This window comes from Nannobrachium achirus (assembly GCF_963921795.1).
Source record: "Nannobrachium achirus genome assembly, chromosome: 11".
Classification (NCBI taxonomy): domain Eukaryota; kingdom Metazoa; phylum Chordata; class Actinopteri; order Myctophiformes; family Myctophidae; genus Nannobrachium; species Nannobrachium achirus.
Window position 1 is genome coordinate 61,838,098 of NC_137820.1, and position 22,090 is coordinate 61,860,187.

A 22,090-nucleotide genomic window follows, 5' to 3' on the forward strand; every position below is an offset into this window, starting at 1 on the left:
CATAGTGTCACTTACCAAAAATAACAAAGCAGATACAAGCATACTGAATGTTAAAGTGAATTTACAGGAGCCTGAGTTTATTCATTTGAATAGAAAGACCTGCTGGCTGTTAGAATTATTAAAAGAGGACTCAACCAAAGCCCAATACACAATCAGTTTTTAGTTCACAGTTTTTATTAAAGAAATCTCCATTTGCAACATTTTCAGCACAACCAAACATGCACAACTGTAAAACACATGCTGAACATATAATTTATTAGATATTAGATATTTTGCATTTATTACTAGTCCATTCTCACATTAATAAAAAATACTTAGTCTTAGAATAAAGTCTTAGTCTGGGACCTTTGATCCAAGATCTCCATGTTAAACTATTCACATTGGATACCCATCAATGTCACACTTGGGCCTCCCAGCCCATAGTTCAAGAACCTAGTAATTAGTAAATAAAAAACATGAAAACAATCAGTTTAAATTAAACAATATTAGTCACAGACTGAGGCGTTACAAGTAAACACTCATTCCGAAGACGTCTGTTTTAAAATTGAAGCGCTAAGAATAAAGCTTTGACCGAGACTCTGGGAGCCCTTTATGCCAGTGTGCAGACTTTGGGGCTCATCTTGCACACCTTACTTACCCCTTATGACTTAACATTTTAGCAATTTTTACCATTTTGAAAAAACATTTTAAAATGGTTCAAATAGCCAATCTAACAAGCTCACAATGTGCCACCATATAAAAAGGTTTTTCAAAATAGTAAAACATGCCTGAAAGGTTTAGGCATTTCTAAAGTGGTCCTAGTTATAAACAAACATACAAACACATGGAATTTGCCCAGCCCTAACCTCTAGTGATAGTGTGTGCCTTCAATAACCCTCATTTCAAGGGCTTTGTGCATTTTGTCCTGCAAGCGTGCCATTTTGTCCCGCAAGCGTGCCATTTTGTCCTGCAAGCGTGCCAACTTCATATGCGATGCTTTTTTCTTGCAGATCTTTAGCCTTTCCTTCTCCAAGGCCAAGAACTCAGCCAATCAGCAGATCGTCTATTTTCACAATTTTCAAATGTTTTTCAAAATAGTAAAACAAGCTTAAAAGGTTTAGGCATAAGGGGTAAGGCAAGATGGGTCCCAAGATTTGTCATTTTGCATTAAAAAGTTCCCCCTCCCCTGTTACCTGGGAGGGAGAATGTGACATTTTCACCATGTTGTCTTTTAAAATAGTGTGATTTTTATCAAACATTGCTTTCTCACTATTGCAAATTCAATCTTATCATTTTATAAAACATACAGAGTACATTTCAACAGAACAAAATGACAAAACACTTCCCCGCAGCCCCCTTCTTCAATGTGTCCACCAGTCAAATCAACTCTCTCAGATTCCAGTGTCGACCAGATCCCAGGAGCTGCCCCCCTCCTGGGCCCAGTGGAATTCATAGCCCTTGGAGAACACCAGGCTGTCCAGGTCCCTGTCCTCGGCTCTCTCCTTCAACCTCTGCTCGTCCAACTCGGAGACCAGCGTGTCTCTTTTCTCCACCGTCTTCATGAGCTTGGACAGGATCTCCTGCTCCTCTTGAAGCTCCGAGGCACTCTTCTTCGTGTCTGGAAGGAATAGGGATGAGAAGAGAAGAATGTAAGACACGGGGACAAGAAGAGTACAAATCTGTATATTAGCCCATTTAGGCCTAGACTTACTGACTGCTTTAACCAGTGAAAAATAGCAGATATACAAGCTCACAGCGCGGCACCGAGTGCCGCGCTGCGAGCTTGTAGATCTGCTATTTTTGAAAAAGTCGTGAAAATGTGTGCAAATCTTTGAATATATGTATTTTCAAAGCGAACGTTTGTAACTAAAATTTTGCTTCTGGGTGGTCCCTGGAACTAGATATTTTGAAATGGGGGTCCGTGGCCAAATAAATATCATTTTGGGGGTCCTTCACATGAAAAGGTTTGAGCACCACTGACATAGTAGTCTCTCAAGAACAGACTAACTGAGCTCCAGTTAAGTGAAAAGGACCTTTTCTTTGACGATGGCTGGCCAGATTGCTGACATAGAAACATAGGTTTTTTTCCAAAAATCTTAGAAAGATTCGACACTTATAGAATCGGGTCAAAATTCTAATTTTCACGATTTTTCAAAAATAGCAGATCTACAAGCTCGCAGCGCGGCACTCGGTGCCGCGCTGTGAGCTTGTATATCTGCTATTTTTTTATATTTAAAGCATAAAATATTGCATCATAATGTGTTCAGGCCTAAATGGGTTAAAGGAACTAAAGCTATGGGATGTAAATCAGCATACATGTGTGATCCTCATGTCTATATGGGAACAAAATCATATGTGAAAGACCCGACAGTGCCCAATTGATTTTGATTGATTGAAGACTTTATTAGAAGTTTGCATAGGAAAAGGTACAGTTTCATGCCGGTACAGTTCACTGGTACAAGGTCTACTAAAAGGAGATCCTAGAAAAGACTAAGCTTATTTCCACAGGAAACCATTTAAGTATCTCATATAACATTGAATGACAGACGAATAGAACACAGTACTATGCAGTAAATAGTCAGTAAAAAAAAAAAAAATGAAAGAACAAAATACAGTAACTATCAATGTGTTTTGTTGTATTGTTTTTAACGGTTCTATCCAGTCACAAATCTTTGGTTCTGAACGAGACACTAGGCAGTTGAATAAGGCAGCGTGTGTTTTATTGTGCGTGATTATTCAACTGTGTGTGTGTCTCCTACCTTCTACAGCCATCCTACGTCGTAGATCCTGCTGCAACTGGCATTGTGTGTCTTCCAGTTCCAGCTCTTGTGCACTAAAACGGGAGAAACGGCACAGAAATGCAAAACACTTCAGTTATAAGGGTTTGTTGATGATAATCATCATCATCACTGCCAAAAGAATATTTGCAATGTTACTTACAAAATCACGAGCTCAGATTCATAGCGGGCAAGTCTGTTCTTTTGGAGTACCAATTTAAACCAGGACTGGTAGAGCTGGGCCTCCTCAATGTCATCTGATTGGGACTCATCTGGGAGGCGGGCATGATGATGGGGGGGGGGGGGGGGGGGGGGGGAGAGAGAGAGAGAGAGAGAGAGAGAGAGAGAGAGAGAGAGAGAGAGAGAGAGAGAGAGAGAGAGAGAGACATCAGTGACAGAAGGAGAAAAGGAACGAGTTAGGCAGGGAAGAGTCAAATGAAGGAAGCAGTCACGGAAGGAGGGGAACAGTGGTTTTAAACCAGTGGTTCTCAACCCTTTCAGGCCGCGACCCCCAAAATAATCATATTTTAACTGGGGATGGGGATGGGCCCCCCCCCCCCCCCCAACCCTGATGAGCACTAAGAGCTGAGGCATTACATTGTGTATAACACGGTTCTATTGTGTGAAAATAGCAGATAATTATTTTGCAGGAAAAATTCCGGAACTGCAATAAAAACATGCCTTAATATTTGACAATTTGGCCAATATTTAAAGATCTAGTAAGGGACATGGAGTATGCTCTCTGTTTAAAGTAGTTCACCCCCCATCCCCCATGAAGCCTTGTATTCATGGAGTTGTTGTTGCATTCCTGAGCCAAGAATTTGATCAAATTATTGGCTTAGATATGTGAGAAAAGAAAATTTACAGAAAAGATTTGTTTGGGTGAACTACTCCTTTATCAATAGCGGTTAAACACGAAACCTTGCCTGTGTGTGTGTGTGTGTGTGTGTGTGTGTGTGTGTGTGTGTGTGTGTGTGTGTGTGTGGTACCAGTTTCTCCTCTGAGCATCTTTTCTATCACCACTCCTCTCTCCTCAAGGTCCCTCTGCTTCTCCCCTACCTCCTCCAGTTGTCTTTGGATCGTCTGGACAGTGAAAATCACAATATGAGACAGTATGGTTAGTATATACTTTATTTCCACCAGTATATCATCACTGTCGGGTGGAAACCTGGTACAGTATGTCCAAAACCTACTTTTTTAAGAAATGGAAAAAAGAACCTGTGTTCCAATGGATCCATTGTAGTCATTTAATCACAAGTTATTGTAAATACTTGTCATTGGTTCAATATTTATAAAACACACAGATAGGGTTGGTATTTGTAGCACACCCCTCCAGTCATTACCCTGACCCGGGACGCAGCCCGAAGAAAGAGAAAAGATTGAAGACAAAGACTAGAACAAGAACTCAGTCACAATATCAGTCAGTCACAACAGGAGGGTGTAGAAACTAAACAAACACTAACACACAAAACAACAAGAGAACCTAGGAATCCTCTATAGTGAAAAGGTGGGTCTTAAGCATGCTTTTAAAAGTCCCTAGTGGTGGGGGCAGATTTGATGCTCAAGGAGAGTTTGTTCCACAACTTTGGTGCCAACACAGCAAAGGTACGGTCACCTGTCCTTACTGTGTTGGACTGTGGTGCAAGACCGGTATAATGATAATGAATTTTATTTGTATAGCATTTTCCAAACAGAGTTACAAAGGTATGGGCTTTGAACACAAACAGAAGAATCTTAAATGTCACTCTATGCGTTACTGGGATCCAATGGAGAGAGACAAGACCGGCGAGATGTGCTCTCTTAGCTTGGTGCTTCACAAGTCACAAGTCTGGCAGCAGCGTTTTGGATCAGCTGCAGACGTTTGAGAGTCCCACCAGCGGTACAGGGGGTAACAGGAAAACTCGACCCAAACTCGTTTCCCAACGGGTCTGTGGCCTTAAGCTAGATGCAGAATAGACCAAAGTCAAATCTTTGCTTCTGGGGGTCCCTGGAACAAAATATTTTTCGATGGGGGTCTGTGGCCAAATACATATCATTCTGGGGGTCCTTCACATGACAAAGTTTGAGAAGCACTGATGGCAACATAAGTTTTTTTTTTTTTTTTTTTTTTTCCCAGAAAATTGTTATGATTTAGAAGACATTTTGTAGAATGTGCCTATCAGTGGTTAAGGTAATGTGTTTTTGGCCTTGGACCCCCCCCCCCCATCTCAAAATATTTTGTTCCACGGATGGACCCCTATCGCAAACTATTTTGTTCCAGGGACCCCCATAGGCAAAGATTGGAGTTTGGTCTATTCTGCAACTAGCTTAAGGCCACAGACCCGTTGGGAAACGAGTTTGGGTCGAGTTTGTTTTAGGTCGGGTTTTCCTGTATTCCCACCAGCGAGTCCAGCATAAAGGGTGTTGCAGTAGTCCAGCAATGAGAAGATTAACATGAGGACAACCCTTACACAGGTCACTGGAAGAGAGGAAGATTAACATGAGGACAACCCTTACACAGGTCACTGGAAGAGAGGAAGGGCTTGATCGTTGCAATGGTGCGCAATTGATTGAAGCAGGACTGTACCACTGATGTCACTTGGTCTGTCCAAACTTGAACTCTTGACATGGGGTTTGACCAGGGAGGCCAAATTGCCCATGTCACTGTATATTCAGCATAGCCTGGTAAAAACCAGACCACACAACACCACCCCCTGGTGGTGGTGGTAAACGAAAGTGTGTGAAAGAGTCTGGCCCCAGGCTAGATCCGGCAGACTATGTTGGTGGACCCACAAAGGACAATCTCACGTTTGCTATCATTCAGGTGGAAAAGTAGTTATCGAAATATTTATGTGCAGCATTGTCTGTAATCCTGTGAACCATACACATTTTAATTTGAGTGACTCTTTCCTCAACATTGAGCCAATTGTCAGTCTAACTAATTCAAGCGGGTGGATTCAGACTTATTACAAATTGAACAAACTCAATAAGGATCATTCAAAAGAAAACTACAATGATACCTGAGCTTTATGGAGCCTCTTGAGTTGTCCTCTTTTGGCCTCCTGGGCCACAGTCTTCTCCAGCTTCCTCTTCTGTCTCTGAGAAGATTGGACCTTGGACCACACACACACACACACACACACACACACACACACACACACACACACACACACACACACACACACACACACACACACACACACACACACACACACACACACACACACACACACACACACACACACACACACACACACACACACACACACTCTCTCTTTAATATTTAACCCCAAAATCCTCCCTGCATCTGTGCCTGCATGAATGTGGTCCACCTGTCCTAACCTTGTTGTTGTTCGGTGGATGCCCATCTTCCTCATCACTGGAGGACGACTGCAGATCCAGACTCCGCTGACTGGAGGCTAGATTGGTAAACAGTTCAGGTAGCCCAAATAAGGTACATACAAAGTGGAATCAGAAGTAGCAGATGGTGATGTTTGAAGTAGCACTTGAATGACTGAATGTACCAGCACATCGTGCAAAAGCTTTCTTCCCTGCAAAATCCATTACGGGTCAATTATCCCATTTAGAACGGGTACACATTTTGTGTATCATTATTTCATGCTTTAACTATTGAAAAATAGCAGATATACAAGCTCACAGCGCGGCACCGAGTGCCGCGCTGCGAGCTTGTAGATCTGCTATTTTTGAAAAGTCGTGAACATTCGAATTTTGACCCGATTCTATAAGTGTCTTTTGAATCCTTCTAATTCTAGGCCTAAATGGGTTATTTCCTCTGAACTAAACACTCAGGAATCCTCAATTAAAATTTCTTAAACTGGATCCTATGATACAAATGGTTTTACCTTTGTTTCTGAGATTGGTGAGGATGGTCCTGATTTCCTTCTGACCCTCCTTCTCTCCTTCTGTCTCCGACGCCTCCCTCTTCCTCAGCCGCAGGGACGAGAAGAAGTTGACCCTCCTGCGAGGCAGGAAGGCCTCGCTATTAGAGAACAGCCCCTCAGAGCCTCTGCGACCAGCCAGCGACACCTGCTGCAGTATAGAGGCCAGGTCCTGGCCAGACTCCCGGACATCTGAACCCACAGAGGCCAGCAGAGTGTTGTCACCCTGAGGCTCTTCCTCTATGGAGGGCTCCATAAGCCCTGCCGTGTCAAACCGGGAGCTGAAGCTGAACGCTCCCTCGGACATGGGCCTCTGTTTGTGCGGGCCATTAGGTCTGGTTCTCCTGGTCGATAGGGTAAGAGAACATCTCTCGTCAGAAATATTACAAAAGGTGAAGAGAAGCTTTAATATTAAACCTCTTTCTTTAATATTTACAAGTACATTAGTGTGCTGTGCACGTGTGTAAAATAAAGTGGACGACGGCTGAAGTGTGTGTGTGTGTGTGTGTGTGTGTGTGTGTGTGTGTGTGTGTGTGTGTGTGCACGTGCGTGTGTGTATAATTATTTTTTTTATTTCCTCTCTTTCTTTCACTGGGCCATGAAATGGTTGCCAATTGACCCAATATGGGCATTGCCATCAACAATAAACATGATGTGGCGATAACTATGTACTACTCACATGGTTACTTGTGAGCTGGTGAAGGGATTGTGATAACCAACCAGTGTTGGGAAAAGTTCACTTTCTACATGAACTAGTTAAAAGTTCAGTTCACAAATTTTAAAATGAACTAGTTCAGTTCATAATTCATAATTACATTTTTTGAACTAAAGTGGTTCCAAAAAACATTTTTTATTTTGTTTTTATATGTTACTTTACTTGGGAGACGCAACAAGGAGGCAATGCACACACATCACTTCAAAGTGAATGCAAAGAAAGACGAGACCCGGGCGCGGATACGAACGAGAGCCGTTCATGAACGCCAGAATAAACGCTCATCAAGCAGAAATAAAGAACGTTCCGTTTCCGTTAGCCCAAAATATGAACGAGTTGATGAACGATTGTTCATTGAACGTGTTCAGGCACAACACTGATGATATCTATGTACTCACATGGTTACTTGTGAGCTGGTGGAGGGATTGGCGGTGCCAAATGACCTCTTTAAGAAGCTGCTTATGAGCTGGAAGGTGGAGGTGGACGAGGGAGTTGGCTCCTGATCCTGGCTCAAGTTGGCCTGAGGTTTCTCTGAACCGGTCTCTGCTTGTACCTGATAAAACAGCACAGGACGGGAAAAACACTATCAAGATCATTAATTCCTCTTTGATTTTCATCTCATCTTCACACATCACTCTGGCCATGTGAGATATGGAACAATGACAGCAATTACAAAATGAAAAGTTGAGTTTTTAGATGTGTTGGTTTCAGATAATGTGTGAAAAGCATTTAGACTTTACGTATGGTAAATTAATCGTAAATTAATACAATAATCCGAAAGATAATCAACAACTTGATTGAGAATAAGTCCTTATATGCTGCGGCCCTCTGGGCGAATACTGAAGTTTAGACAAAAGGTTAGATAATGTGAAAGGACAGTTCTAGTAAGGGGTGTAAAACGTTATAACTATATTATTATCTACTAAACATCTGGGGAGCGGACTAAAAACTACATACATCTGATTTGGGTTGTTTTAGAACAGTGAGACAATGAAATGTGAGATTCTTTTCTCACAGCTAACTAGAGAAAAACAAACAAATCTGCAGGTCACAGGACATGTTATGACATGTAGGCTACCATCACATATCCCAAATGTCCGCTATTTCTGACATTTCTGCAGGAAGACAACTAGATTGGTAGGTTACACCCCGCCATTCCGAAACACCGCCATTCCGAACATTGACTTCTAACCCTAACCCTACCCCTAACCCTAACCCTAACCCTTACCCTAACCCTAACCCTAACTAACCCTAACCCTACCCCTAACCCTAACCCTAACCCTAGTCAATGTTCGGAATGGCGGTGTTTCGGAATGGCGGTCTGACACCCTTGTCTTACTGTACGTTTTTACTAATCCCACTCATCATGTGCATAATATTGCAATTTACACTGTTCAGTACAAGTCAGTAATGTCATCCATTCCCAACCTGGTCTTTGGGTTGTTTCGCCGTTTTGTTGTCAGTGTGCAATTGTGCTGGAGTCTCCTCCAGTGGTGTAATTGGCATATTCCAGTCCAGAAGCTTCTCTTTCTCAGTGATAGATATCGTCAGGCGTTTCTTTGGGATATCTGGAGTGACGCGTTTCTCACATTTCACATCCTTGGAAGTGCCATTGGAGTCCTGAAACAAAGACAATTCATGCAGCAACGGTAATATACGTATGTACCAATGATATCGTGTGACCAAATAAGAATTATACAAAGTTAAAAATCTCCAAACTTCTGACTCTTCTTGCCTTTAAAAAGACATTTATATTTATAATACTGTTTGTCCAATTATCAATAAGACATACTGTAATATACATGTTGTGTCTTGTGTGTAAACAATACATGCATGCTGTGTTCACACTGTCAGCTACAAAGATACATTCTACCATACATTTCCAATGGGGGAAAATCCCAGTTGGGCGGTGTCCCAGTTGGGCGAACAGACTGTAATTATTGTCCACGACATTGCAAGCGGCGCGAAGGCCAGCGGACCTTGGTCCTGATCTTCGCGCCCGAGCGCCGCAGGCTCTTGCGCGGCGTTACGAAGCCGTGGTGAATGCAATCGTTATATTTATGGGCAAGCGCACGATAAACGCATGAATGGGATGAAGATCGCTTGCTTTACAGTCTGTTCACCCAACTGGGAAAACGCCCAACTGGGACTAGCCCTTCCAATGGAAGCCAGCGACATGAAGATACAAATATACATCCTGCATTTACAAAAGCTACAAATAAGTTGAGCTGGCTTCGACTTCAGATACAAAGACAGATGCTGTGCGGCTTTTTAGCTTTGTATCTTTTGTATCTGCCAGTGTGAAGGCAGCATCAGAGTGGGCTCCATTCTACATACAGTTTGGATGTCTTCAAATTCACTGTCAACTTCAGGGATTGTCACCGTCTCGTCTTTGTCCGCTGTGCTTCTCTGGAAATGCTTCACAAAGAACAGCGGGAAGGCTGTACAACAGAGGACAGGAGACACTGTATGATAATGGTGTCATTTCTATATACAAAAATAAGATACACAACTAAGTTCAAAGTTCCTGACAAAGAATATCGCATAACATAATACACTGTGAAATATTTTGGGCATAATTGCTATTGCCAATCACACATACATTATCCTATCCACACATCTTGTAAAGTATAAATTGTCATTATTCTGTCAGTGAGCAGCTCCATAAAACACAAGGCAACATCCACATTAGGAGTGATATATTTATTAAAACATTACTGCCCTCTAGTGTTTTACACGAGGTTACACAGGCTACACACATTTGATACGCAGAACATTTAGAGCAGGGATGGGCAATAATTTTTTCCATGGGGCCACATGAACAACAAAAAATATTGTGGAGGGCCGGGCCAAAAGGCAGTGCTCCCCGTAAGATGTGCTGTGCTCCCGCAAACTAAACACACAACTTTCCCTTAAGTAAACAAATACTTCGGCATTCTATTTTTTAGCCACTTTAGCCATTTTTGATGGGTAAGGTAAGGCAGGTCGTCTTGAATTGTGACCAGTCTGACCACCTGCTTGTTATCGAGACAAAGATCCAACGATCACACACACGTGCTGATGTATGCATTGCGTCCATATGTACGTGAATAAAAAACGTCAAAATAAAAGAAATGCCGCTTTAGTCCATGCATGAGGTAAAATTTGAAAACGTGTTTATTTTGTAATTTGCCATTAACAGAGTGAACCATACGGCCCCCGGGCCACACAATTCCCAGGTCTGCTTTAGAGGATGAGGCCTGCAATCCACTGCAACCCACCTCCAAATCAAACTGAGCATGAATGATGCTAGGTTGTACAGCATACAGGGAAAAGATTAGACAGAGTTAGACAGAGAGAGGTTTCAGGTCAGGTCAGACCATTCTCTCGAGAAAAGAGTCATGATGGCTACGTCAAAGGAAGAGGTACAGACCGATTGGGACAGACAGACAGACAGACAGACAGACAGACAGACATGAAGAACAAGCAACACAGAGCAAGAGGTACTCACTCGCTTGGATTTTCCTCTTCCAGCGACTGTTCTTGTCCAACTTAACATGATCTGCAGGTAGCGATTATGGAGAACATGATAGAGGAAGGTTTAGCAATCATCTTTAGATTCATTATTCTTTTAGGATCTAAAACCCAACAGGAGGGGGCACTACACTGCCACTAATGTATATATATATATATAGTGTGTGTGTGTGTGTGTGTGTGTGTGCGTGCGTGCGTGCGTGCGTGCGTGCGTGCGTGCGTGCGTGCGCATGCATGTGTGCCCCCGCAGACAGAATGTTCAGCAGAGAGGAACATTTCTAGCCGACATGCCAAAACAAACATTGGGCTAAGTGTGGGAGAACAGCCATGTGTGCCGCACCCTGATCTCCCAGACCACAGTGGAGGAAGGGGAGTCACACACAGACAGCACACACACACAGGGGCGTCACAAAGGGGGGAAAAGTGGGACTGAGTTACTAGGGCCCAAGGTGGAGGGGCCTTAACACATTAAACGCCCACGTGGTGCCCACGCGCCAATCTCTTTGATGTTTATGTGTGCCCACGGCGCGTTCGACGCGTTGTACAGTAAACTATACTGTAGGCCTACTGTAGCTACTGTACTTGGCTACCGCGGTGATGAAACAAACTCCATTTCCCAAAATGCAGCGTGAAATGATGTCACCCGGACGTGCTGTCTGTCTCGTTGACTTCCTGTTTAGCGGCTGCACAAAAATGCTGTTTTCTCCGGATTCTTTTCCTTTTTTCTTTTTTTCTCAAAACGGCGGCCTCTTCTACCGGCCGTAACACAAACACTGTGGCTTAGAATTGATAAAAAACTGTCCTGACTGAAAGAAAAGATTTTCGCGAAATAAACAGGACATGCTTGGATTACATTTACTCGGATTACTTTTCTCGCCAGTACTTCAAAGGTAGGTAAAATGGCAGGTTGCCATGGGCACCAGCAAATTAAAAGTTGAATAATTCTGGGCACCCGCTGTGTTTTTTTTATTTTATAATATTTTAGCTATTGAAAAATAGCAGATATACAAGCTCACAGCGCAGCACTGAGTGCCGCGCTGCAAGCTTGTAGATCTGCTATTTTTGAAAAAGTCGTGAAAATTGTGTGAAAATCTTTGAATATATGTATTTTTTAAGCGAACATTTGTAACTCAAATTTTGCTTCTGGGGGGTCCCTGGAACTAAATATTTTGAGATGGGAGTCTGTGGCCAAATACAAATCATTTTGGGGGTCCTTCAAATGAAAAGGTGTGAGCACCACTGACATAGAAACACAGGTTTTTCAAAAGACCTTAAGGATTTGAAATATTCAAAGACTTGCACAAATCTTCACGATTTTTCAAAAATAGCAGATCTACAAGTTCGCAGAGCTTGTATATCTGCTATTTTTCAACAGTTTTTCAACAGCCCCTGCACAAAATAATTGTGCAGGGGCCCGCAGTGAATCCTTGTACCCAGGGCCCAGAATGTGGTGCGACACCCCAGCACGCATACACACACACACCGAGCAAGCACTGACCTTTGGCATGGCCATTGGCTCCTGTGTTGTCCTGTTGTGGCGTTGGTTCTGTCCCACAGGACGGGTCCAAAGCCTCCTCCGCTATCTGTGGTACCTGTAGAACCTTTTTCTGGGCTACCCCGACTTTCCCTGCCATAGCATGCGATCTGATCCCTCCACCTGTAAGCAGAGCTAGATTTAAGCCTGTATCATAAACGTGTCTACATCCGAATGAAATAAAACATTTCCAAAGCCTCAAACTAGAGATGCATACAGTAATTAACTTTAAAAATAAATGTGGTACCCTAAAAATATTCTGTACATGTACTCTGTTAATTAAAATACTCTCAGACATGACATATTATTCAAACAGATATCCTCGCTAGTCACTACTTATACTCAAATGTAAGGTAAAAATGGGTAAATGGCTTCAGCTACTGAAAAATAAAAACATGAAACTTGCCGTTTTTCTAAAGAAAGAAAGTGTCCAGTAGTATAGGCTATGCTATTCTCTTTACATAACAAGTGCACATTGATGGAAATAAATGGTGTTACGTTCAATATATATACAAATATACCTTATTAAAAACAAGCCCTGCATAAGATGACAAAAACATACTATTAGGTTCATGGTTCAATACTCACAGCACAACGTAGGCAATATTGTACAGAATCATTCCAAAGACAATTCCATTTGGTTCAAGTACACTTGCAAAGAATTGACAGGGAAGTATCTGAATGGGTGTCTGTAGACATGCAAAGGTCTTTGTGCTCATCAGGTTTTAAAGGACAAATTCGTTTTTTTTACAACAAGGGCTCATATTTTAGATAGTCATTAGAGAAAAGAAAAGATGTGTTAAAATGTTTTCATTTACTTCTTTCTATCGTTTTAGCGATTTTAATGACTTTGATTTCAGTGGTTGGGGGCATGTATGCAAGTGGCTAAATATGTCTTTTTAGACACAATAAGCCCATTTCCAAGATGCACCGCAATCTTCCATGGGCAGATGTGACTTATGGGAGCTGGTGTAAATAGTACTAGTAAGACACCTGAGGGTGGAATGCGACCTCATGGTGACATGCGCGCCAATTCTTGACCATCTGGCCAACCACAGCGTTTCTCTGACGATTCTAGTTGTTGTCATTCTGGGGGGAGTTTGTTCATGTTTTTGTGAGGGTATCAACCCTAGGAGACACGGGGAGAACATGCAAACTCCACACAGAAAGGCCCTATCGCTCACACCCTAGGTTGGGTTGGCGATAGGGCCTTTCTGTGTGGAGTTTGCCTAAACATGGAGATGTGGTACAGAAGGAATCATATATGGGCATAAAAAGTATGTCATGTGACATCACTTCCTGTACAGACAGTCAGACAGACAGCCATTGACTCCGACCTAACAATGGCTACTGTCTATGACGGTAGTTCCTGACATATTGGACTAGACTATCTCCATATATAGTGTTATCCACATCTCCATGTTAGGACTCATATATGGGCATAAAAAGTATGTCATGTGACATCACTTCCTGTACAGACAGTCAGCCATTGACTCCGGATTAACAATGGCTACTGTCTATGACGGTAGTCCCATATGACATATTGGACTAGACTATCTCCATATAGACACTCTATAGTGTTATCCACATCTCCATGTTTAAGCCAAACAGATTCGCTCCATTTCTCCATGTATAGGTCCAAATGCCCAACGAAACGTTCTTCACACAGCCGCCCCCATATTTACTTTAGAAAATATGTTAAATTCTAAGTACGTTTCGAGTACCGGTTTGATACATCGACTTAAAGTTGGATCCAGGCCTAATAACTTTATCTGGCCGCCCGTTGCCACCTCCTTGTTACATTTTCTTTTCTCCAGGTGGATGGACATTCTTTCATGGACATCCTTTCATAGGTGATCTAAGTCCAGCCGCCCGTATCAGATCGGAGGAGGATACCGCACATTGTACCTCATCCACCCATTCTTCTCTCTCCTTTTGGTATCTTTATCATCCTCCTTCTTTTTTTCTTTTTTATTCTTCTCTTTTTTTGTCTTTCTTAGTCTTGTGTATCCTTCTCTTTTTTTTTGGTCTTTCTTAGTCTTGTTTAGCCGCCCCGTACAGGAAGAGATGGGGACTTGAGGTCGCAAGTCAGGACTTGAACCTGTGACGCTGCAAAAGCTGGATTATCAGCCTAGATGTTTGGAACACTACCCTGTGTTCCAGATGGACTGGACTATCTCCATATATAGTGTTATCCACATTTTGTGTAGCCGCCCTGTACAGGAAGTGATGTCACAACTCGCTGACATCACACTGACATCACAGAGGATACGGAAGGACACTCAAGCGACACGGTTCTTCAGAGTATATGCGACCTTCGGTCGCAAAAAAAACAAAGAAATTGCCGGATTATTGTGTCTAGAAAGACATATTTAGCCACTTGTACGCATGCCCCCACCCACTGAAATCAAAATACAAAAATCGCTAAAACAATAGAAAGCAGTAAATGAAAACATTTTAACACTCTTCTTTTCTTTTCTCTAATTACTACCTAAAATATGAACCCTTGTTGTAAAAAAACAAAGTTGTCCTTTAAAGGGAGTGGATAGGTTCCTTCCACTTATGCCATATTATGTCCACAATTTAACTCAACTCAGGGCTAGCAAGGTGGGACACAAAATTGCGGCCTGTAAGTGGATGATGGGGGCACTCTAAAATCAAGTGAAAATACAGTAATAGATCAAGAGCAAGGATAGAAGAGACCCACAGACAGAGTGTCCAACAGATGACTGGCAAGAGAAACTGGTGCATGGTTCACTTCAAATCAGTTCAGTTTGCTTAAAAAGGTCACTGGATCATTTGGTCACTTTCATCTTTTCAGATACGATTCCTGTCAGTTTGGTTTGATGGAATACAATCTGATTCAAGTCGAGTTGAGATTTGGCTTTGGGAGGTCATGTTATGCCTTTTGGGGGGGGAGTTGAAGTGAGCAATATATATTTGGGACAATATTTTAAGCCATACTATTCCAAGGGATGCTAGATAACCCCAAAAGCTGTGTCCGAGTCCTCAAACCTTTACGGGGTGTCAGGGAGCGCACATGAATTGTTAGGTAAACAAAAGCTGTGGTTGTGAAAAACTATAGGTGTGGGCAATGTTAGTCCAACTTAGCACATGGGTGAAGAAGGGATTTGCCTTTTGGGAAGTGGGTTCTGTGAAGTGTTATTGATGAATGAGGTTAGGCTGTAATAAAGTTTCTGAACGACCACAAATGGAAACAGCTAACTATTCTGAACTAGGCAATAACTGGCAAATGCAGTTAATTTGTAACAAATGAGGAAGCAGGTAATTTATAGGCAAATTTAGAGTTTATTTCACTGTGGAAAACAAAACAATAAGGCAGGCGATTTAAAGACTTAATTTTAAATACAACTACAAAAATATACAGTCAAAACACAATACTCTGGCAGTGTGCAAAAAGCTACATTATAACGGAGGGAAAGACTGATGATCTCCTGAGAAAAGTCTACGAGGTGCATGAGAGGGATCTGGAAAGGGGCTCGGAGGGGGCAAGGCCTCCTTCTGAAAGAGACGAAAACCACAGACAGACCACAAACACGTGGATACATACGATACTGTCAGATGGGCCTGAGAATTATGGGAGGGCTGCCGATCAGAATAAAAATACATTGGCAAGCCCAATACAACGAAGGAGCAATCATCATATTTATATCTGCTTACGTGGAGGAGCACAGCATCCGTTAGTGGGGTTAGCGTGCATGTTGGGGACAACGCTGACAAACCAACCGCTGTGACGAAAATCTCACCAAATAAATTAAAAGTACTGCACATGACAATTAGTCAACATGCCAATTACAGGTCATGCCATCTCAATGACGGGTTAATGTGGAATTATAGGAGGAACCGTGCAGCCAATGCAACATGACAAGATCATTATGACCAAAGCAGGCCAATCGTCACCTCCCCCGCTGCCAGGAATCAGCCAATCAGAGGGAGCAGCATTGGAAACTTGAAACAGACTGAACGGAATGAAGTGAATGGGAGAAAAAATAGGGATGGAAAAAAGGAATAAATGGAAGAAATGCAAATGGAATGGAAAATATGGAAGTTGGAAGATGAATGGGAAGATAAAAAAAAAAAGAAAAGAAAAGTCATACTGGGCTCAGAGTCATAAAGGGGAAGAGATTGCAAGTAAATAAGAGTATGTACGCAACTGCATACTGTGAAACATGCAGACTGTACAATAGGTTGTACAAATAGCTTAACACTTTAGCCATATTATTTTCACTTGTTCATGAACATAATATTATTTGGCTGATTCTGCATATTCAAGCCAAGACATCATTCATCATGGTAAAACAAAAAGAAATAATAATAATAAAAAAAATAAACACATTGCCGAATAAAATCATAACCTTTAGTGTAACAACAAAGACAAAACTAAATTGTCCATCTTGTTAGAGAAAATATATCTCTTGTAATTACACTGGGAAAAATACTGTTTTGGCATTTCCACTCCAAATCCCTCTGGTGAATTGCATACAGGTAGCTGGGGTTTAGGTGCAGTTCATGCAATACACACGGTCAAGTGACTCCATGAGCAATGATCACTGTGTGGCCCATTTTTATAAAAAATAAAGCCAACAAGATCCATATGCCTTTCATGATTTAAGTCAATGGGCATGGCTCAGGGTAACCTTTATTGCCATCAAACACCATATATAAATGATATACTGTATAGCCAATCCAATTGGCTCACTTGTACCAGACAAGCTTGTAGATTACAGACGGGGATGTTCTTCATAACCGGTCTAACAGATGTTAGATGGTGTTTTGTTTTTATGACAAAGCCCAACTGTTGATAATCCTGACGTCAGACCCACGTTCCATGGGTCACAGTTTTTCCCATGAAAAATCCCAAAGACATCTTTTAACTCTGTGTTCCAAAAATAAATAAATAAATTAGACAGGCGATTCTGTCAGGGAGATGGATATGTGTCGACGTCGTTTATAATATTCTGTTATATAGTTTGATACCGTTGGGATTTCGAATAGAGAAAACACTCCCTGGTGGGGTCCTGGAAGTGACGTCAGACTTTAGTAACCTTAAAGTACAACTTAGTTTTTTTTTAAACAAATCTGGGGTGTTCACAAAATGTACACTTGCTGTTAAAAAAAAAGTTTTCTTTTAACTAAAATAGGTTCAAAGTTGCATTCAGCAGGGTACCACACTAAGAGCAAACAATGGATTTAAGCAGATGATAATGGTAATTATCTTGCTTTTTGACCATTATACCCAAGTGCAAAAAAGGACATCCCGCAGAGTGTCTGGAACTTGCGTAAACTTTATACAAAGACATCATTTTGGTCCTTAGACGTTAACAAAAAGAAAGAAAAAAAAACATGTCCATTAACACCCACCAAAAAGGTGGTATGTGTGGTAATAAAAATAAAAGAAACATTGTATAGATTCCCAAGACTTATCGGCTCCAGATAAGCCAGCTGACCCACACAGACTGACTTGGGGTCAGGGCTGTCACAATTATTACATAATCGCCATTATTTGACATAATCGCAATTATTTTGTCATAATCGTCATAATCATTTAATGTTGAAAAATTATCATATTTTCAAACATTAAAAAAAAAATTGTGGAAATAGCAGATATACAAGCTGCGTTGTGAGCTTGTAGATCGGCCATTTCGGCCATTTCCACTATCAAGGTTCTTTTTCAAGTATAAAGTTGTCAAATATGTCAGTAATTTCTTTGTATATTTAGGTTATGTGTCATATCTGCCATGTGCAACTTCAAAGCCTACAAGCCAAAGAGGAATGTAATTGTCAACGACAAAAACACAATTCAAATCGTTAATCGCAAATTATTTGAGTGACAATGAATCGTCATGTAAAATGTCATAATGGTGACAGCCCTACAGTACTTGGGGTTCTCTCTCTAGGTAACCCTGAGGCCAGAGGGCTGCTGCTGCTGGACCAGCTGGCTCTCATGGTAGATCTGCCCTGGGAGCTCATGCAACATGCCGAGCAGAGGAAGCCCCAGGCTCATCAGCACATACAGGAACTCGTAGTCCTCTGAGCGGCACCGCAGGTGGGCGCACGCCGCCGCCACAAACTCACACACACTCCCCAACAGCCGCCGTGGCCACACACACACAGCGCGGACAGCACGCCTCGGCCAGCTCAGGCCTCGCCTAAGCAATGAAACCAGCTGGGTACCTGGGGGCTGGATCTGCAGGCTGCCCGCCGGTAAGTAACCACCACCACCGTCCAGCGACGAGGATGAGAGGTCCCCTTGGTCACCCTGAAACAGAGAGATGCATGCATAGGAGGATATTGTCACTGTCTGGCCAAAACCTCTTAACTCCATTTTTGAGGTTTTTGGCATGAATCAGGGCTATTGAACACCTTTTACATCTGAGTGTTGGTTAAATAATATTGAACCAATGGAAAGTAGTAAAAAGTGACATCATCATTATACTAAGGGGGCGTTCACACCAGGGTTATTTGGTCCGCTTAAAAGGGACCATGGTCCTCTTTCTCCTTTGGTCCGCTGGTGTGAACGTGCAAAGGGACCATGGTCCCTTTGTTTGGTCCGGACCATGGTCCTCTTGAAAAGGCAGGACTCGGTCCCCTTCCAAACGGACCATGGTCCGGTCCTCTGCTGGTGTGAACGGAGCCGGACTTTATAGAGGACCAAACTTATGTCTGATCAGCCTACTACAATAACATTCTGCATTGTGTGTTGTTCATTGAAAAACAATATGGAAAAAATAATAAACGACTACTCGTGAAGCAATTGTAACTTCGGCTACAAGAGACTACACTCATCAATCTTTGTTAACTGCAGTTGTGAAGCTGGATTAATAATTAGTTCTAAAAGCATGAATTTCTTACGGGAATCATTATTGATATGACCCGACCGCTGATATGTCTTCATGACCTGCAGTAGGCTACACGTTAATAATTGTATCATCTCCTCTCCCTGTGAGCAAGCGCTGCGGTGTCTTGTTAGCTACATGGAAACTGCGAGGTTACATGGAAACTGGTGACCCATCGTGTGCGGTGACTCCAGGGGTCGCTCTCCGAACACGGTGATCATTGTTTGTTTTGACACAAATACAGTCACAAATAAAAGTAAGGTCACCATCTTGTGTATAACACAGGAGGAGGAGGCGGCGCGGCGGGCGCGCTGCGCACACAACCTCCATCCAAACGACCACAACACAAAATAAAGTCAAACTTGGCTTTTCTTTCGAGGCATTAGGATTTTCGCTCTCTTTTCGCTCTCTCGCTGTTCCCTGAGGACGGGCGTGCACGAGTCAAACTCTTCACGTTGTTGCTGGGACGGCAGTATGTCCATGTCATCGGGTGCGGTGCACAAAAATAACGGATTTAAAAGCTTACAACACTGTCCGAGTGTCTGATGCACGGCTGTTATGTTTCATGGCTAAATGAGGAGAGATGTGGGTTAGCATCCCGTTACATTAATATGTTCTTTTTAAGCATGCGCCACCGCATATAAAGTTATGGCTCATACGCATATAGATTCAACATTTGGGATTATACATTATTTTATTGTTTTTATTTAGGTTATTTATTAATTTAGCTTCACATTTCCAACCTTACCTGATAAGGATAGGAAATATCATTACGGACCCGTTGCTTCACTTGCTTGTAAAGAAAGAAAGAGACAGACAGAGAGAGATTTGATGTGGAAACGGGGATGCTTATATTATGTTCTCGCGTTCTTGCACTATTTATTGTTAAATGAATCAAGGAGAAGGCTTTATACAGGCTATGTTTTGAGAGAGAGAGAGAGAGAAATAGAGAGAGAAAGAGAGAGAGATTCCTCCACCCATCCATCGCTAATTACTGCCTGAAATGCGGGTTTCGCTTCTTTTAAAAAAAAGAGATATAGGAAGCGGCTGTGATTAATAACACAAAATTAATTGGAATAGGCAGTGAAGTCATTTTCCATAGGAATATCCTATTCTGTCAATAGATCAACAGCCGCCTGTATGACCACGTGTCAGTTGTTTACATATTTGGTTCTTTTAACAAAAGTCCCGTGTGAACGCTAACCGGACCAAATTCAAAATGCAACAATGTAAACATTTGGTCCCTGATCCGGACCTTTTAAGCGGACTTTGGGTGAGAACGTGCCCTAAAACTCCACCCAATTGTCCTTCTCTTTTGTTCATAAATATGTGCTATTGAACACCCTTTACGTCTGTGTGTTAGTTAAAATAATATTGAACCAATGAAAAATAGTAAAAAGCCCTTTGGTCAAAACCTCCTAACTCCACTTGAGCTCATTTTCCTGAAAATTTACATTTTGGAGTTCGGCCCGACAGCAGAGATATTCATTTAGCCACTATTTTAACACATAATGACAAGCCCAAAATAGGGATGCCAGGTTGAAAGTGGTTAAACCCCGCAGGGAAAGTAAAAACTAAGGCCATTTGAAAACTGATAATTCACAACCACATTTCTGAATCTTTTAACAGTACGGGTGGAAAACTTAGTGACATATTCATGGCCAACTATTTGGCATCTTATTATTTGGAGCATTACGTTTGGGCATAATTGTGCATGAAAAGTTTGTATTGGATGCCATGTAAAAATGTTAAAGGACTCATAGATACTCATACTGCCCTTCTAATGCGTGAAGGGGCGTGTTTTTTCAATAACCTTTTTCTTTTTTACCCATTTCATTTTTTTCATTTTCAAAAAAGATTATAAAAAATAAATGAAAGAATAAATTAAAAAAAACACAGCCTCCTCACGTATTAGGAGGGCAGCCACTGGGGTGGCAGTGGCTCAGGGGTAGAGTTGCTGTCTTAGAACATTGAGGGTTCCCGAAGGGTACCCAGTTCGATCCCGGGCTCCCCCAGAATTAGTGTCAAAGAGTCCTTGAGCAAGACTCTGAACCCCTAGTTGCTCCCGGTGAGCAGGTTGGTGCCTTGCATGGTCTCCTCCGGTGTATGAATGAATGTGTGTGTGAATGGGTGAATGTAAAGCACATCTCGGTCACCGGAACCAAGGACATGTGTTTTTGATGAATCCATCATGGTTAAAATAGAGTTATAATGGGTTTGTATAGGAAGGAGGCGTGTCTGATAACATGAATATCAAATACCGTAAATCCCCAATTAATCGCCCGGTGGCAAACTGCCGCCGGGTCCCATATATCCGCCCGGGGTATGACCCAATTTTGCGCAATAAACGCCTGTTTCAAATAAGCGCACGGTTCGTATAAGCGCCTGGGCCGTTATTTGCAATTAATATTATCCTTATTATGTTTTATGTAAGAGCCCGGGCTATTATTTGTTTGGTTGTTTGGTATTATTTGCTATTTATTCAACTTAACTGGTTATTTATGTTGCATGGCAGTGGTGCGCTGAAAACAGCAAATCTACAAGCTCACAGCAGTGCTGTGACAGCAAGTTGCAATGCACCGCACTCGCTGTGCGTTGCTACGGTCATATGTTGTATGACGGTAGTGCGCTGAAAACAGCAAATCTACAAGCTCACAGCCCTGTGGACAGACACTTCTAAGCCAAATGTATATGGTGCCCAGCCCAGCCCAGTGCTGCGCTACCATGACGCGCAGGACGCACTGTCTGTGCGTCGGGGAACAGATTGCCAAAGGACTCCAAAAAAAGAGAGAGGAAAAAAGGAGTCTGCTGCTCTCTGCGCACTGACCACCATTCATTAC

The 22,090-nt window shown here is 42.2% G+C and overlaps 1 protein-coding gene across 1 annotated transcript in view; it reads right to left on the minus strand.

Moving 5' to 3' along the window:
• Nucleotides 1-1,370: 1,370 nt before the first annotated feature.
• Nucleotides 1,371-22,090, minus strand: part of mical2b (microtubule associated monooxygenase, calponin and LIM domain containing 2b) — a gene marked incomplete at both ends in the record, with an annotated part of 61,347 nt that continues 40,627 nt past the window's right edge. Inside the window, 15 exons of the mRNA XM_080737242.1 lie at nt 1,371-1,597; nt 2,739-2,812; nt 2,920-3,028; nt 3,746-3,839; nt 5,756-5,848; nt 6,078-6,154; nt 6,599-6,978; nt 7,745-7,899; nt 8,775-8,966; nt 9,684-9,787; nt 10,837-10,887; nt 12,358-12,516; nt 15,864-15,915; nt 18,317-18,444; nt 18,589-18,673. Of these exons, the coding sequence (XP_080593368.1) occupies nt 1,371-1,597; nt 2,739-2,812; nt 2,920-3,028; nt 3,746-3,839; nt 5,756-5,848; nt 6,078-6,154; nt 6,599-6,978; nt 7,745-7,899; nt 8,775-8,966; nt 9,684-9,787; nt 10,837-10,887; nt 12,358-12,516; nt 15,864-15,915; nt 18,317-18,444; nt 18,589-18,673 (1,980 nt within the window). The remainder of the gene's footprint in view (nt 1,598-2,738; nt 2,813-2,919; nt 3,029-3,745; nt 3,840-5,755; nt 5,849-6,077; nt 6,155-6,598; nt 6,979-7,744; nt 7,900-8,774; nt 8,967-9,683; nt 9,788-10,836; nt 10,888-12,357; nt 12,517-15,863; nt 15,916-18,316; nt 18,445-18,588; nt 18,674-22,090) is intronic.